At 28.5% G+C, this 18,770-nt stretch overlaps 2 protein-coding genes across 8 annotated transcripts in view; one reads left to right on the top strand and one right to left on the bottom strand.

Moving 5' to 3' along the window:
• The first annotated feature begins 1,192 nt into the window (after window positions 1–1,192).
• Window positions 1,193–7,131, top strand: ERp44 (Endoplasmic reticulum protein 44). 2 transcript variants are annotated; one of them, XM_015315873.2, is made up of 7 exons: window positions 1,193–1,536; window positions 2,059–2,131; window positions 2,225–2,380; window positions 2,531–2,831; window positions 3,020–3,067; window positions 3,316–3,611; window positions 3,685–7,131. In XM_015315873.2, the coding sequence occupies exons 1-7, from the start codon at window positions 1,480–1,482 to the stop codon at window positions 4,029–4,031; spliced, it is 1,278 nt and encodes a 425-aa protein (XP_015171359.1). In that variant the 5' UTR covers window positions 1,193–1,479; the 3' UTR covers window positions 4,032–7,131. The 2 variants fall into 2 exon arrangements, with proteins under 2 accessions (XP_015171359.1, XP_015171360.1); XM_015315874.2 differs by lacking the exon at window positions 3,020–3,067 and having other exon boundaries at window positions 1,194–1,536.
• The window catches only part of LOC107063776 (neo-calmodulin), a 139,257-nt gene continuing 125,797 nt past the window's right edge, over window positions 5,311–18,770 (bottom strand). For all 6 annotated transcript variants that reach the window (XM_089176530.1, XM_015315864.2, XM_015315863.2 and 3 more), the window contains one exon: window positions 5,311–17,237. In XM_089176530.1, coding sequence (XP_089032656.1) covers window positions 17,206–17,237 — 32 coding nt within the window. In that variant the 3' untranslated portion in view covers window positions 5,311–17,205. The remainder of the gene's footprint in view (window positions 17,238–18,770) is intronic.

Raw genomic sequence — 18,770 nt, 5'->3', positions numbered from 1 at the left:
GGCAATATGGATCTTGTAAGCGGCGTATTAATAATTTGTAATATAATTCATAATCCAATTACTATTAGTTTGTCCACTACAAAACGAATCAAATAATTTTTTTTATTTTTTTTTATTTTTAACATATATTGTTTATTCACTAATAGTAAAGTTTTAAAACACCATATTTTGATAGTTATAAATTATAACTATACTTTTTTTATAACTTATATAATGTATATATTTGGATATTAGAAATTGAAAAATTGGACAAATAACAAGTAAGTAACATAAGTACTGTAAATCTAAACAAAATGAAACGATTTTAAGACAGAGAATGACTGACCAAATTAACGAAATTTCATTTTTTTCGTTGCTAATCAATGAGGTTTAAGATTCCTGCAAGTGTGTTGGATATGTAAAAGAGAAACCATTTCCGAGCATACATATAAGACAGCAGTAAACAGCCAAAAATTCGCCGAGCGCGCATTTGCGTCCATAGTCTCTTTCGATGGCTTGCGTCGGACGCATATTTGAGCCCATAGCAGTCAAAGGTCTAAATGATAAGCAAACCAAAATATGAATTAAGGATAAATATTATCCATCAAGATCATTTATAATGTTTAAATTTTAATCTATAAAACAAAAAAATATAATTTACGTTTTACAGAGGACAAATAACGTAAGAACTGTTATCATTGTATTTGTATCCTATCATTTTACAATGAGTGACTCAAGCAGTGTCTCCTACAGGTTTTTTAATTACTATAATTAATTCTATAAATTAATTACAATCAATTATTGATTAATTTTTCAACGCAAATGAATAAATATAATCTAAAAATATGCTTCAGCTTCATAATCGTAACGATAATGCATAAAATGGTTTTCATTACTGTTGAATCCCGGTAATGTAGAAAACTGCATTATCTGTTAAGAAAAATAACAGTTGAGCGCTGACTTACCGACTATTCTGTCGATAATAAAATTTTTATTTTTATATTATTTTTACAAGTTGATACATAGGTTATAAAAAAATTTTGCAGATATATAGTTCTTATTTTCTCAATTGATAAGAACATTATTATTTTTTAACACCAACGCCATCATGTGATTTTAAACTGTCTTCTATACATTTTTAATAAAGCTGTTCGATCATTGGTTAATAAGTAGCCAATTATATCAAGCAACGTGCCCGTCTACGAATATATTTTTCTAACAGATGGGTGTACGAATCTCTACTGTCAAATGAAAGTGTTGTGACAATTAAGGATAAGCAAAGTTAAAATAAGTACAAATTAATAAGAAAACAAAAGACATTTCATTTTTTATGGAAATTTGTGCTCATTAATTCCCATTAAAAACTGAATATCGATTACTCGAAATATATACTATTCGAGTTTGATACACTGCAAGTTCGTGACAGTTGACGCACAGCAGATCACTGATGGTTGTTCAAAAGTTGTTGTTTGATTAATTACTTTTTTGAAAGATCACAAAATGCTGGTCTTCTGTGATATTTTTGATTTTAAAGTGCTTATATTTGCTTGTCTGTTGGTAAGTTTTTATACAACAAAATCTAACATTATATTTTCTTTTTAAAAATTCTTTTTTCACGTCTTTTTCAATTTCTAAGCGGTACTTGACACGTACTTAAGTTCCGTGGTGATTTTGTAATAATTTAGAAATTAATCAATTTCTAAATGTCTTATTATAAATAACAATATATTTGTTATTTTAATTTTCATATAAAATTTTCTTTCATTATTTTTCATCTATAAATGTTTTTTAAATAAATAACCTCAAAATATGTGACAAGTTGATGTTTAAACAGCTTTTTGTCCACAATATGTATACTTACATATATATTACTATATACAGTACAATATACTTATTTCATGAGACATTTTCATAAAATTTATTTATGCAAATATTGTCAGAATTTTAAATTTAAAAATTTCAAATATAGTAAAAGATTTAAATTCCTTATTTGATCATTAATAATTAAATTATTTTGTTGATTTGTGATCATGTTAGAAGAAAATTTGTCAATTATTATAAATCAATTTACTTTTTTAGATATTCTTACCTAAAAGTTTAGGAAACCAAGGTGCTGTTCCACTTACTCAAAAAAATATTGATCATACATTAGGTGAGTTAAAATAAAAATATAAAAAAATGTATGAGTTATCATTTTATTATTGTTATATCAAAAATAAATATATTTCTTTTTCTTTTTTTTTAGCAAGCAATGAACTCGTATTTATAAACTTTTATGCAGAATGGTGTCGTTTTAGTAATTTATTGGCACCAATATTTGAAGAAGCATCTCAAAAAGTACACGCAGCTTTTCCACAACCTGGAACTGTGGTAATGGGTAAAGTAGACTGTGACAAAGAAGGTTAGTTTTCTAAAATAAAAATGAAAATGTTTATATACTGGATTATTCAAAAAGTATTTTCTTATCTATATCTACCATTCTGTTCAATTATTTTTTCCCATGTTTTTGGCAGTTGCAAGATTTCATACATTTGATTATTTTTAATTTTAGGATCTGTAGCTTCAAGGTTTCACATTTCTAAATATCCAACATTAAAGGTTATTAGAAACGGACAGCCAACTAAAAGAGAATACAGAGGACAACGCTCTGTTGAAGCTTTCGAACAATTCATCAAAAAACAATTACAAGATCCTATTAAAGAATTCTATGATTTGAAAGAATTAAATAATCTTGATGATAAGAAGAGAATGATTATTGGATATTTTGATAATAGAGATGGTCTGGAATATCAAATGTTCAGAAGGGTAGCAGCAAATTTGAAGGATGATTGTCAATTTCACGTTGGATTTGGGTAAGACATCAATATCAATTAAATTATTTATATAAGATATATAAAATGTAGTTACGTCTTATATTATCTGACAAATTTGATGTATTTAAAAAGAAACAAGTAAAAATTAGTCATAGATTACAATGATATTATAAATATATGCTTACTTTGTAATTGATGCCGTAACAATATTAATTTTATTTAACAAGCACTTGCTCCAATGAAAATTGTGAAATAGGACAGCATTTTCACTTGGTGTAAGTAAAGATGTAATAAGTAGTTATATCTCAATATTAGAATTGTATAATGTTATCTTTAATATGCTTGCTATGTATCTGATATAGACTTGTATTATTTTGTTTATCACAAATTTAATTTATTACAGCCAATTTAAATAGAAATATTATCATAATCATTACTTTTTCTATAAGTATTATTTTGTATTATATTTTAATTATTTAAATTTCATCATAGTCCTGTTACTGAAGTTATATATAATTAATAGGGATGCGAGTAAGGCCATGCATCCACCTGGTCAACCAATTGTTGTCTTCCGATCGGATAAAGCATTATCTAATGATGAGGATGAAACTTATAAGGGGAGTTTGAAAAACTTTGACGAATTAAATATTTGGGCTCAAGAAAAATGTGTCCCGCTTGTGAGAGAAATTACATTCGAAAATGCAGAGGAATTAACCGAAGAAGGTTTACCTTTCCTTATATTATTCCATTCACCTGAAGATACTGAGAGTGTCAAAAAATATAAAGATGTTGTAACTAGAACTTTGATAGATGAGAAGCGTAAGTTTAATTATGTTTATTATATTACTGCATTATTTTATATTGTATTTAAATTATTTTGTTATACTTTTAGAAAACATTAATTTCCTTACTGCTGATGGTTTGAAGTTTGCACATCCTCTTCATCATTTGGGGAAAAGTTCAGCCGATTTACCGTTAATCGCGATCGATAGTTTTCGTCACATGTACCTGTTTCCTAGCTTCCAAGATATCAATATAGAGGGAAAACTGAAAGCTTTTATTCATGAGTTATATTCTGGAAAACTTCATCGAGAATTTCATCATGGACCTGATTTGCCTGGTTTTGAAACACCACAAATTACAGGACACGTTAAAGTGCCTACAACTCCACCAGAATCAACGTTTAAAAATCTTGCGCCGAGTAAAAATAGATACACTTTGCTTAGGGATGAATTATAATAGTGTTCTTATTATGGTGATACAACAAAATGAAATGAAACTTACAGAATGAAATAACAAAGTATAGTCTCATCAACAGCAAATTAATTCAAATTATTAAACAGAAAAAGAAGCTTCGTAATAATACATACAAGCGAGTAGTGATCATCTGTAGTCTATTTATACTCTTGGTCTATATCGCGTTGATAAGTCTCAGTTATAAAAGTGTGTTAGGAGAATTTTTATTACTATTATGTCTAATAGCATTTTAATTTTTTTCGTATTAACAAATTTTATTGAAAATATATAAATTTATATATTTAATATTAAATTAAACGAAAAAAAAAAACATTAAAATCGTAAATGTATAAAGCCTTATTTCAGAAATATAATAATCAGATACTAATAATCATTAGTAATGGAAAAAAAAAAACTATACAAATTTAAATATAAGATAATAGTCGCTTTCATTCTATATTTTTACATAAATTTTTATTACTTTCTTACTAAAGCTAATGAAATATCTTTACTACAATTTATGAAAAGAAAACTCAAAGATTGTACATCTCCCACTGTCAATATTTACATATTAGATTTTATACTACAATTTAGAATGCAGAAGAGAGATAAATGAGAGATCATGTGAAATGCAATTTTTTTTTAGAAATATCATTTAATTAAAATATCGTATTCTCACTTTTCATTTTTTATGATTTAATATTTGAGTAAAACAGTAGATAAGCCTTTATACTTATGGCTCGACGAAAATATCCTTTACATAATTTGCGTCTGATATTTATTGCAAGTAATAATAACAATTAGAGGTATTGAAACTCAAAAAGGTATTCCATGGAAATTAGAAATTATATAGAATAAAATAGTCCCAAAAGTAAACAAGCAGGAAGTCAATAAATACGATTAACAAAAGTGACTTGTTAATTGAATGAACGCAAAGTAATAATTCTCAATTGCGTGTGTGTTGCGTGCCTGCATATAGTAATAGTTTTTAGTTCATTAATTCATTTGAGATTACGTTCTCTATGAGAAACATATTACAAAAGATAACTGGATAGAAAGTCTCGTATGTTCGAAAAAAAAACGAGGAAGCGTGGTAAATGGTATGAAAATGTTAAGATACTTCTTCAAAGTGTTGTACGGATGATGGTATTATTAATTTACTGTTAATAAAGAGATTCTAAGTCAACCGTTCTGTCGGTTAAACATTTCTTTACATAAATAAAAATCGTATAGGGGTATAAAAAAGAAAGGGAATTGGAATGCATTGATTGGAATATCAGCATCCATTATAAAATGGCTGTATTTAGGGGTAACTCGATTACATGTATTACATTCCATCAGTACACGCCACCACCTTTTATATCGATTAATCTTATAGTACACAACACACATTACACGTAACATGATTGTATACGTTTCTAACATCACACATACTTTACTCTCGCACCATAATTCCCGTCTCCACCGATAATTAAAATTCTTCATTTTCTCCTTTATTTATTTATTTTTTTTTCTTCTTTTTATTTTTCTCATGTATTCTTTTTTCTTTTGTCCTTTTTTTTTTTTTGCTTTATGTATATATATTTTTATCATATCATTTGTAATTGTTTTTTTCTTTTTCTTTTTTATTTTCCACCTAACGACGAAACGTGTGAGTGGAGCAGATTCGAATAGAAACATTCATTCGCAGGTAACGTAGTTCGGAGAAATTGAGGAGGGCATTGTTTTTAAACGAAAATGAACAATTTTTTATTAGGAATTTCCTATATATATATATATTATTTCTGTACGTTGGTGGATCACGAAAACGAATGATCAATAAAATATATTCGGAAACGTTAGATGGCCGATTAGGATAATAGATTATTTTTAAAAGTCTCGTATTCTCTTCTTCTTTGATTTTGTTCACGAACGATAAATTAAAATTGAAACGTACAAAAAGTACACTTTCGATTATCCGAAAGCTATAACTCTTTTCATTTAGACGACGAATTCTCGGAAACAACAATTTTTCTATCGTATCTTATAATTCAATAACCAATATTACCACTCCTTTATTTTTGCGATTCTACCAGGCCATTTAATTAATTAACATAGGAACACGCGCTGTATACTTTTTCGGTTATCTATGTATGCATATTATGTACTGACGTGACGGTATTATGTATTTATGTAATCAGCACATATACAGCTTTTAATTTAATCATCTTATACACGTAAAAGCACGCAACTTGTCAAACGTACATATGTAATGATATTCTTTTATGTGTACGTATGTATATATATATATATATACTTATATGTGTAAGATAGAATAATTCACTCGCAATTTGCACAGTTTGTTTTTTATCCCAACAATAGCCTTATCGTAGTGTTTTTTATCTTCACGTGTCCGGCTAATAAGTTTTACATAATTATTTGAATTACGTTTACATGTTCCAATTTTTTGTTCTTTTCTTTATTATACTTTTGTACACTTATACCCGTTTCTTCTTTTATTTTCTTTTTTAAATAAAAATCAAACAAGATTGAAAAAGAATAAACAGGAGAATAATATTTATTGTAAATAAACGTGAAGATAATAAATATATTCGTGTCAGTAATTATGACAATGGATTAAGTCACACACAATCAATTAATTAAATAAATTTTATTTTTATTTTATGATGCAAATAATTGTAATATAAATTAAATCAATGAATTGTTTTGACTTTTTAATACAGTGTCATAATTACTGTAACATTATTATATGTGTTGTATTTAACGTGAAATGATAAAAAAAAACAAAAAATTAGAATCGATATTCTTTGTCCGTGGATAAACAAGATAGGGAAAAGAAACGTGTAAATGCGATAAATTAAAAATTAGTTAAGATAAACGTCACGTCATGGGATCCACGAGGAGATGGCATTTAAACGTCCTAAGTTCGTGGATCGATTGCAAACGCCTCACGAAACGTATACAGCGCGTTAAAGCATATTTCTTACGTCAGATAAACATAAGACAAATAAAAACATATATGTATATATATATGTATATATTATATGTGCGATATTATACATCTCGAGCCACAACTTGTAAAATGTTTTTTTTTTTTTTTTTTTTACGAAGAAAATTCAACGCGTTATAAGCTGTGTCGTACCAAAACTGAGTATAATCATCGTTTGTTTATTTCTCTTTCTCTTTTAACATACACATGCACGCACATACAAACATTTTTTTTTTCTTTATTCGTGTATTCTCCTTACGCCTGTTTTTTTGTTTTGTCTTTTCTATTTTTTTTTTTTTCTTAAGCGCATCTCTTCTTATTAGCACGTTTCGTCATATAACATAATAATAAGAATTATTTCGATATTTTTATTCTAGAAAAATAATGTTATGAAAATTTTCCCGTCTGGCGGGAATGAGAATCGTTAAAAACTTTATTAGAGCCATTTATTAAGTAAAAATATAAATATTTCATTCACAGTGCGATATCATCATTATCACCATCGTCGTCGTATTTGTCATTGTCATTGTCCACGTCAATAGTAATTGTCATGTCGTCATCGTAAAACAAGCTCGTGCTCGTGTACTTATAAATGATATCCTATATATAGTATACCTAATACATTTCGATTATGATACTTCTTTTATTAACACATAATACTTATATATCATGTCTTACATTATCGCAGTTTTCTTAAACCTTAAAGATCCGACAAAGAATAATAACAATATTTATAATAATAAATATGACTAAATAATAATAATAATTATAATTATAATTATAATAATAAGAGCACCATAAAGCTATCTTTCAGAAAAATCAGAAAAAAAGGTTTGGATTTATCAAAGAAAATTCGGTCTTGTTCCTCAAAAATAAAAATATACAAATAAAATAAAATAAAACTTTAGATCCTTAAAGTTTAAGGATTCATCATCGCATAACGATTATTATTAATCGTTTACGAGTATCCTCTATTATCTGACAAATATAATACGCACGATCGTGTAATACGCTCATTATCATAATATCTAATACAATAATGAAAGACGTCTTTTTTTTCCTAACTCTTTGATCTCTTTATCATTTCCTATTTTTGTTTTCTCTCATTCATACGGCAGTTGCTGACAATCACCATCATCATCATCATCATCATCATCATCATCATCATCTCGCTTTTTCACCACAGCTACTGCTGTTGTTGCTGCTGCTTTTTTTACTATCGTATTAAAAATCGAATCGTTCATTTACGCGTAGGACAAATAAATCTCACGTAGGAAGTATGTTTAGAATTATTTTAAGTGCTAATTGGGTTAATCCTTTGAATAATCGTAAAAAAGTTACTAATCCAAAAAAAAAAAATGAAATAATCACGAACAACGTAAAATTCAACCCAACAATTCGCGAGCTATTTTATATTCATCGATATAACTTATCGATCATTCCAAAAAAAAAAAATACATTCGTAACTTTTTAACTCTGATTATGATGACAGAAATATTCTTGATATTCTTTTTTTTTATTTTTCCTTCTTATTCTTTTTGTTTTATTACGAGCGAGTGTTCATTTTTAAATTTCCCGCGGATTTTGTTCGATCACAAAATAGATAATTTCTTATATAAATATGAATGAATTTTCATAATTCTTTCTTTCTGTCTTTCTTTATCTTTTTTTTCTTTTTTTTTTTTTAATAACTCGTTCGATAACTTATGCAATTTCAAGTTCACGATTCGATGATACACAATCAACGCGAGAGTTTTTTTTTTTTGCATTGCCAAACGCTTAAAAGTTAACAATTATATAAATTACGTTTTATTTAAAGAATAAATTATCTATCGACAAGATCATTGTCTTGATTTATATATATATATATATATATATATATATATCTTTTTCTCTTTTTCTTTTTCACAATAATCATTCGGAAAATGATCTTTCGATCGATCAAAACCTAATCATTTTTTTACACTTATTCTTTTATTTAATTATAAATATTAAACGTTTAATGCTATATCAAGTTCGGACGTAAATATAAGATCTATCGATTTTATTTGTATATAACTTTTATTATTTGATTACTCTTGCGCTTTTGTTATTGTTGTTATTGTTGTTGTTATCTTTTGATATCGATTAGATTCCTTTTCCCATTTTTACCATTCGTTTTGCTTTATTCTCATTTATTTCATTAACGATATACCGATTTTAAACAATAACGATGCTAAAGAGGAAAATGGAGGAAGCTGATAGGTTTTTAGGACGGAGATGAAAATACGCGATATTTAGGACGGTTTTGACAAAAGTTGCATACGATTGATAAAATTAACGGTAGGTAATTAAACAAGTATCGTATTACTCGTTCGTCAAATTAATTTTTACAATTTTTATTTTCTCGCATAAACAAAGAGAGAAAGAGAGAAAAAAAGAAGATAATATAAAGAAAGATGAAAAATAAATTAAAGGAAGCAAAGAACGTTGTTAAGATTCCATCTGGAAAAATAAGATTGGCACTGATTTTGTTTGTTTGTTTGTTTGTTTGTTAATAAATTAACACAGCAAAAAATATTTCAAATAAAACGTAAATGAGAAACACGAGACGAAACTTTTGATTTTATTTTCTAATTTTCAATAATTTTCTAGAATTTTTTTTTTTCAAAGTTAAATAAAGAAACATAGAAGAACAATTATCCATTCGCGTGATCAAAATGGAAATAAATAAAAAAAAAAATTTCATACAAGGACAGAAATGTTTAAATCGCGAGAAATACTCATCGAAAGGAAGACTTTTGCATTCTTCTCTTTCTCTCTCTTTCTCTCTTACACAAACACACATACATTCTACAAGCATAGATATTTTTATACCTGTGTAATATAATAATAATAATAATAATAATAGTAATAAAAATACATATAATAGTGCAGTGATCGATGCACGAACATTTTATCAAATATAATCTTTGATAAATAGAATTAAATATATTATATAATACAATATGTATAACACGTTTTGTTATGCAATGCAACAATTATATATATATATGTATACTACTATGGTGGACGAACAATAAAAAATGTAGCATTTATTTCTTTTTAAAATCTTTCTTTTAAATGTTTACTTTTAATTAAATATATGTATGCATAGTAGGATCATCTAACGCCAGAAACGACTTTATAAAAATATTCTATTTCACTTTTATGTAGCTGAATAATAAAACGGAATCATGTTTCTTCTTTCCTCTTCTCTTTCTCATTCTCACTCTCTCTCTCTCTCTCTCTTCTCTCTCTCACACACACATATACTCACTTTATCTATTTTTGGAATCGATAATTTTTGATTTGAATCGAAGATTATTGTATTTTCCTTTTATTTTTTGTTTGTTCAATATTTATAATCTATTAAAAAAAAAAAATAAATAATAATAAAAAAAGAAGAAGAAATGCATACATCAAAGTTGTTAGATGATAACATAAAAATAACATAAAAGAAAATCATAATATTTAATATTTCCTTGTTTGAATCAAAATTGAAATTGAAATTTCTTAAAAGAGAAAAATAATAAAGAAAAATATTAATCCAATTAGAAGAAAAGCACACGAGCGCGTTACTACGAGAGAATGATCGTGCGTTTTAAAATGCGAGGATCAAATTTCCGATTGGTTAAGTATAATCGGAACGCGATGGTGGTGAATGGTGGTGGTGATGGTTGTCGTCATTCCGTTTTCATGAAAAATCGCGAGATTTTCTTTTATTCCTTCTCTATGATGATATCGAGTTTATTAACTTTGAAGAAACAAAATAAAAAATCAAATACATTAATCCTTTTGATAAATGAAAATATCACACCACACGATTTATAGAATACTTCTTTTTTTTTTTTTTTTGATTATTTGATTATTCGTTCGTTCGTTCATTTACACATTCCACCTGTCTCGCGATTTAATCACGACAAAACGGAAATATTTATTTTCGATAAAACACGAGTGTGTTATGGGCACAAAAAAAAACAACGTAGTAGGCCATCAACGCGATTCAAGTAATAAAGCTTTGTTTCTCGCACATAGAAATCGTTAGAGAAATAACTATATTGTCTTCGGGACGTTATACATTACTATTATATTTGTGATAGCTTATAAAGCTCTTCTTTTTCTTCTTCTTCTTCTTCTTTTTCTTCTTCTTATTCTTCTTCTACTATTTCTTCTGATAATTATATTTTTCTTTCAAACACCAAAACGTTTCTCGTCAAACGTTTATATTTATATATCATTTCCATCATTATTACGATTCTTTCGTTATTATTACAACACAGCCCATTACCATTTTTTTTTTTTTTTATAACCAATATCAAAACAAAAGTATCGCATCTTTTACGAGCTCAACCCATCTTTGCGTGTTAAATGAAATAAATCGTCAATTCAATTTTAATCCATTACACAAATCTTATAAACGTACGTGTTAAAATGTATTCAAAGAATTAAAATAAAATCAAAGAATGAGAAAGAGAGAGAGAGAGAGAACGAGAGATTACGAACGATTGATTAAAATCTCGCGTGTATATTGTTTATGTGAGAAAAAAATTGTTTGTTTCTTTAATTCAAATGGTATTATACTTTAACTCGTCACACATTGATACCAATCGTGATTAGAAAGATCAAGAAGAAGAAATATAAATAAGAACAATCTAATTGATATATTTAGATGCAATTTATCAGAATAAAACAAATGTGAGTAGAATACGAGAATTACTTGAAAAACGATGATTGTATTAACACGTTGAGTGCTACGTCAGTCATAAGTGACTGACACCGAACTTCTTCACGTTCAGGCCGTGTCAGGCGCCGGTGCCTGCCGTTCACCTTTTCATTTTGCCGCACGTGGCCTGACAAAGATTTCCGTAAGAATTCGCGTGGCGCTCAACGTGTAAATAAGTATACTTCATTATTTCTATTATTTCTTTCTCTTTTTCTTTCATTTTTTTCTCTTCAATGCTTTTTACATAATATCGTTTCTTATCTTATCCAATGATTTTGCACGGTTGTTGAACGCGGAAATATTATTTCTTTATTAACCCAAAAAAGAGAATCGCATTAAAAGCTTCGAACGATCAATGCAACGAGCCAGTATTTTTACTTTTCTTACGAGAAAAATAGTTTGCATCTAAAAGACATATTTTTTAATTATTTATAATATTCCTTCTCTCTCTCTATCTTTCTCTCGTATTTATCACTATTGTTGTTTCTTTGTAATAAACAATTTATGTATAAAAGAAAATAATTATGAAATACACAATAATGCGTGCGCCGTACGTACAGTTATATTTTAACGTTCGTACCATTTTTATCCTTTTTTTTTTATTAATAATCGTTACGATAATTATGATAATAATTACCAGTTGACCAGTCATCAAATTGATTTAACAATTCGATTTTATAATTACCGACACAATTATAATCAACATATTCATTTTTTTTTCCACCTCCTTCTCCTCCCACTCAACTTTCCTACCCTTTTATTTCTTATCCTTTTAATGTTTTTTCTTCTCTATGTATAATGTAAGTACGTGTATCCTAAAAACTAAACAACTTAATTATTGTCTATCATCTATTTATGTACGTAAAATCACCGAGCTTGTTTTTTTGTGTTTTTTTTTGTTTATTTTTTTTTTTTTTTAAACATTATCAACGACGATCCAACGATATAATCCGCACATATATTAAACCTTTTCAATATTTTTCCCATCTATTTCTAATATGTAAATAATATTCGTTCTTTCTTACATTCGTTCGTTATCATTATTATTATTTACCCACAATCAAAATTACACACTTGTGATTAATAAATATGGAATTATTCACGTATATATATATATATATATTTATTTATTTATTTAAACGTTCGTTCCATCATTTCTCGCCCAAATTCTATTCTTCTTTTTCGGGTTAATTTAACGGACACAATGTTTTTTTTTTTAACGTCCGTGTAATTATATTAATATTTAACCAACAATCTCTAATTTTTTATTTTATTTCTTTCTTCTTTTTTTTTTTTAACCATCTCTCTCTTTCTCTCAATTTTTTGTTTCTTCTTTTTTTATTTTCTTACTCTCATATATTCATACATAATATTTTCTTTCGCTCTTTTTTTACTTTCGCACTTCATTTTTTTGTTTTGTTTAAAACCATAAAAATATCCAATGCCAGGTATACCATCGGCGTACATCACTATTGTGTATATAATATAATATATATATTTATTTTTTAGGTTTATACGTAATAATAATAATATTAATAATAATAAAAATAAAAATAATAGTAATAACAACAATAATAATAATAATCATCATCATCATCTTCATCATCATCATTATCATCATCTTTTACGTACGTATGTAATGCATGTGTATATATATATTGTTGTTGTTTGTTTGTTTGTTAATTTCCTTGTATTATAGTAAATATATGAATATAACAATCTTCAATAAAATGTATCATCATCATGCTTTTGTTTCTTGGTAATAACACATGTGTGTGTATTATACTAGATTCAATCTAGGTACATACATGTATAATGCAATTTTATTGAATCTTTTACGTGTATGCATTTTTTTTTTTAATTATTTATTACGTCTACGAATCTCAGTTATCTATTATATGAAACTAACGTTTTTCTTGTTAATAATATTTCTACAGTTTTAATGGTTGCTTTTCGACTAAAGGGATTGATGGAATGGCGAGGGGTTGGGGTACAGGGGTGGGGAAAGGTAGAAGGGGAAGATACATTACACGGGATTTATCGGAATCCACAAAATGTTTAAAAGGTGTGCACGATCAATATACAATTATGTATAATATAATAATAATAATAGTAATCATAAGTAAATATGCTTTCACATTCTTGAGATTGGAGTGGGGATGGGGAGGGAATTTTTTTGTTGTTTTCGTTTCTAAATTTTTTTTTGCATTTTTTTTCATTTTTTTTCTTAAATCACGATTCGTACATCGAGACAAAGGAGGATAGTGAGCGCCGAGTGTGTTTAATAATAATTCGTCGTTGATCACCGTTTTATCGCAAATCAGGGGGATTAATTTAACAACGTTAATTATTTCTATATAAACGAAGAAGAGAACATACCATCCCCCAACCAACCAACCAACCAACAATCATTTTCGTGGAAACATGGCAATTGGGGTTTAAAAGCAGATGGGAGAACAAAAATGCTCCTGTCAATTTGTTCTTTTTTTTTTTTTTTTTTTAATTTTTGCTTCTGTTATTTTGTTTTCTTTTACTTTCTCGTATTTTTTTCTTCCATCATTCCCTTCCATTCTCGAAGGAAGCACGTTGTTTCATTTTTATCATCTCTCTCTCTCTCTCTCTCTCTCTCTCTTTTTCTCATTCTTTTTCTTCAAATTTTTGTATTTGTATTATCAAACGTGTGAGCTGTACAAAACATTGACAATGAGCGAAAATGATAACGACGATTTTTATCTCCCGTTTTTTTTTTTTTTTAAATATATTTATTTTTTCTTCTTGTTATTATTATTCTTCTTTTTCTTTTAGTTAGTCTCTTTGATTTTTTTTTCTACGTCTTTGGTTTTGTTCATTAAAGCGAGAAAGCTGAAAAACTTGTGCGTACCGCAGACTCTTTACTACATTTTCATCTATATAAGTTTTTTATTATTTGTTTTTTTTTTTTTACTTTTATTTTTTTTTATTTTTGAGGAAATCTGCTCCACTTGTTTCCCTCTCTCTCTCTCTCTTTTCCTTATTTTTTTTTCTCTTTCTATCTTTTATCCTATCTCTTCTCTTATTTCTTCTCTTTTTTTTCATTTTTTTTTCTTATCAAATCTTGCAATATTAACCGAGAAAAAAGGCGATCAACTAGCTCGTTGACATTCATCTCACATAATTATATTTGTTTCCTCATAAGGGGGGATAAACAGGAGGGTAGGAGAGAGGCAGGGAAGGGGAGGGATGGTGGCGGGACACAGGGTTATGCAATTTACAACGACGTTTGAACACCTTTGAAAAAACTGCTGCTCGCAATATTACCGAAATTGTAATACAGTAGTTAGTAATATAATATTTAATAATAATAGTAATAGTAGTAATAGTAGTAGTACGTGGTAGTAAATAGTAGTTAGCCGAAGAAAGGGGTTTACGGCTGTTTTCTGTGTAATAATTGTTTACTGTAAAAATGTCGACACTAAGAGAGGAGAGGAGGTACTTGTATCAACCCTCTCAAGCTTAAATCACTCAAAGAAAGCTTTAATCGAACCTGACAAGCAATAATACACAACCCAATAATCTTCTACCTTTCTTCTTCTTCTTCTTCTTCTTTTTCTTCTTCTTAAATTCGTATTATTAAATCTTCAATAACATTTTTGTTTGTTTGTTTGTCCTTTATAATTCCTTTTCTACTTTTTTTTATTTTACTTCTTATTATGTTATTCTTTTTTTCTAACCTCTTCTTCTTCTTCTTCTTCTTCTTTCTCGTTCACGTTTACTTCTTGAATTCTTCTCTCTTCATATTAATATTTCGTTCTTCTTAAATTTATAAATATTATTAGCCTCGTCCACACAAGGGAGTATACAATACATTTTTAATCGTAAGGAAGAGATTGAGTGGATAATGAGAAAGGGAAAAAAGTTTTGTGGATAAAGAGAATGATTGTGGTTAGAGGGAAATTAGCAGGGTAACACACACATGCCTCGAAAAAAGGGTCGGGTTGAATGAAGGATGATTATGCTGCTGTGTGTAATTGTTCCTTGACAATAATCGCATTATATACGTAAAACACACGACAATCGCAAATGCTAATGATAAATTCACGCTTCTTTTTTTTATACATGATTAAAATTCGCTTTCATTTTATTTTATTTTATTTTTTTTTTTTTAAACGATCTAATTAGATTTTTTTAATATTATTTTTTTTTTCGTTCTCACATCGTCATATAGTATATATAAGTCGTAAATATACTAATTACTTTTTAAATGGGTGACTAAAGGGTGGGGAGGGGACTAGTAGGACAGAGGAAGGAGAAAAAAGAGAGGGGATGTGGGATAAAAATTTTTCTGGGGGTTTACTTTTAGGGTGATTTAAGGGTGATTTTATTTTTAATTTTTTTTTCTTCTTTTTTGTTTTCTATTTCTTTTTTTCTTTTTCATTAATCTTTTATTTTATTCTGAAATTCTTCCTAAACGGATACTTCGTAACGACTATTCCTTTTATGTTGGGGTTTTTTTTCTTTATTTTTTTTTTTTTTTAAGTTTTTTTTTCTTTCTAGCATTATAATAGAGTTAGATAAATGTTAAACGAAGCTCAGTTGATTGTTTCGGGGGAACGACCACCTCGCTTTGTGTTAAATACATTTTTTTCTTATGTCTGTCCGTCTGTCTGTCTTTGTCCGTCTTGAACTGTTTCTCTCTCGTTTGTTATTAATACAATAAATTTGTGTTCTTACTTATAATCAGGAATCTTTTTGAATTTTTTTTTTACGTTCTTTCCTTCTTCTTCTTTTCTTTCTTTTGTTTTTGTTTACCTTCTTTCTTTCTCAATTTTTCAAAAAGAAGCGAGGTGTGTATTACGCGTATCATTCTTATTTGTGTATTACCGTGTATGTACCTGTCCCTGTGTGTGTGTGTGTGTTGTGTTTATCTCACGTTACTATACTCATATATATATATATATATATATATATATATATATATATATATGATAGTACTTCGAAAAGATCGATCCGCGTTATCATCGAAACGATAGTTTCAATGTTTTCTTTTTTGTTGCTGTTTAAATTTTGTAATGTATTTCTTCTTTTGTATACCGTGCTCGACGAATCTACGAAAATAATTTTCTTCACTGAAAATTTTCAAATGATTCGCTTAGCGCTAATTTTTGTTTGATTTCAGGACGATGGATTTCTTTTTTTTGACATTGTTGCTATTGTGGTTGCATCTTTATGGTTTGTTTGTTTTTTTCTTTTACTGCTGCTGCTGTCTCTTGCTGCTGCGGTTTAATTACTCTGGGATTTCACGATAAATGTCCTTTTTTATTATTATTTTTATTTATTTTTTTTTTCTATCTACGACCCTGGCGAGGAACTTTGCGTGCTTCCTTCTTTTCATATTAATTTTCTTCTTCTTCTTCTTCTCTCGTAGTTATCATCTCAATATCGTCTAATTATTTTCGATTGACAAACTAATTTTTCGACGTCAGGATCGTCACGAATTCTGGAAAAAGAAAAACGGAAAAAAGTCAAAAAACTAAAAGAAAAAACAAATAATTTAGTACGTGGTTTCTGTCATATCATTGGTCGCACAAAGAAAAAAGTTTACTTAAAAATACTTATTACTTTAAATATAAAATAAATAAATAAAGATATTTATAATATTAAATATTACTTGGACCGGAAAGTAATGTAGTCTTTCTTCAACCTTTAAATTCAAACGAATAAATATTTTTTAACAAGTTTTTAATTTTTAATCAATAATTTAATTACCACCCTCGTAATCAACAACCATTTTCCTCCATCCAGTATGCAAATTTTTATTAGTGGACCGATTTAAATCAATCTCGGTTTTTTGAAATTATATACATATATATATATATATAATAATATTAAAACGTTGAGCGCCATGCTCATTTTCAAGGAAGTCCCCGTCAGGCCACGCGCGCCGCTTAGAAATATCATTTTCTACGCTGTCAAAGGGAAAGTCTAGTATCCGCTACAGATGGCGGACGTGGCGCTCAACGTGTTAATATTTCTATATAATATAATAATATTAATATAATATATAATTGTAAGAATTGTGTAAAAAAAATTAGACCGCTGGACGGATTGGTACCCAGGAATCTTTGCTTTCCGTGCGACTGCTCTTAATCTATTGAGCTATCCAGGACCCACCGACCCAATCTTTCTTCACAAATACTTGTAATAAGTTTGTCGAAGGCATTTTCTTTCTACATTCCAAATCCTTACAACAACAAATTTCAACTCTGTATACTTTCATTTTTCATTTAAACATTTCTTTCTCTTATACGCCTCTTCTTCATAAATTGTGCGTATATAGTAATACAGTTGCTAATTTCGGGACTAGTCTTGTAGCGATCCCCAGGTAGTAGGATGGTGGTGTCTCAATCACCACGGACGACACAGCACGTCCTCAGGTTGCGGAGATAGAGGAAGGGCCTCTCTCTTTCTCTTTTGTTCTGTATAGGGGGAGGGGAGGAATGAGGTTGGCTGCGAATTAATTGAATAAGCGTAAGTTGAGGACTGAGGGGGGATTAGGAATTGGCCCTTTCCGGTTTGGGGGTTGGGCGTAGGTTTGATAAGCCCACAACACATCAAAGATCCAATTTTATCATGAAACAACAACACGTCCTCCATACGTATATCATTATTCTGAACTCCGTTGAATATACTTTATGAAGAAACAACGATAATACGTCCTTTCATACACATCATTCTGCACTCGAGATGATGCTGGGCGTTTATAAAATAGGCCCCCTTTTGCCTAGTGTGCGCAAAGCTCCAAATGTAGATCACTAACCGTTATCACACGTCGCCACTATTGTGGTCTCGTTCGTTAGACATTGATACAGAATGCAATTGCTAAAGCGGCCGTCCGCCGCCTAAGTTCTTCATGCTAACACCGTTTCCACGTCGCCACTATCAATTTTATAAAAACTCTTCTTTTTTTACATTCTTTATTTCAATTAATTTTTCCTTATGTGTTGTAAAGATGCAGAAGCATGTAACGAAA

The sequence above is a fragment of the Polistes dominula genome, unplaced genomic scaffold (genome assembly GCF_049000335.1).
Source record: "Polistes dominula isolate Pdom_NZ unplaced genomic scaffold, Pdom_raw_medaka contig_25, whole genome shotgun sequence".
Lineage (NCBI taxonomy): Eukaryota > Metazoa > Arthropoda > Insecta > Hymenoptera > Vespidae > Polistes > Polistes dominula.
Note: the sequence above shows the minus strand (reverse complement) of the source record. Positions and strands in the feature narration are given on the sequence as shown.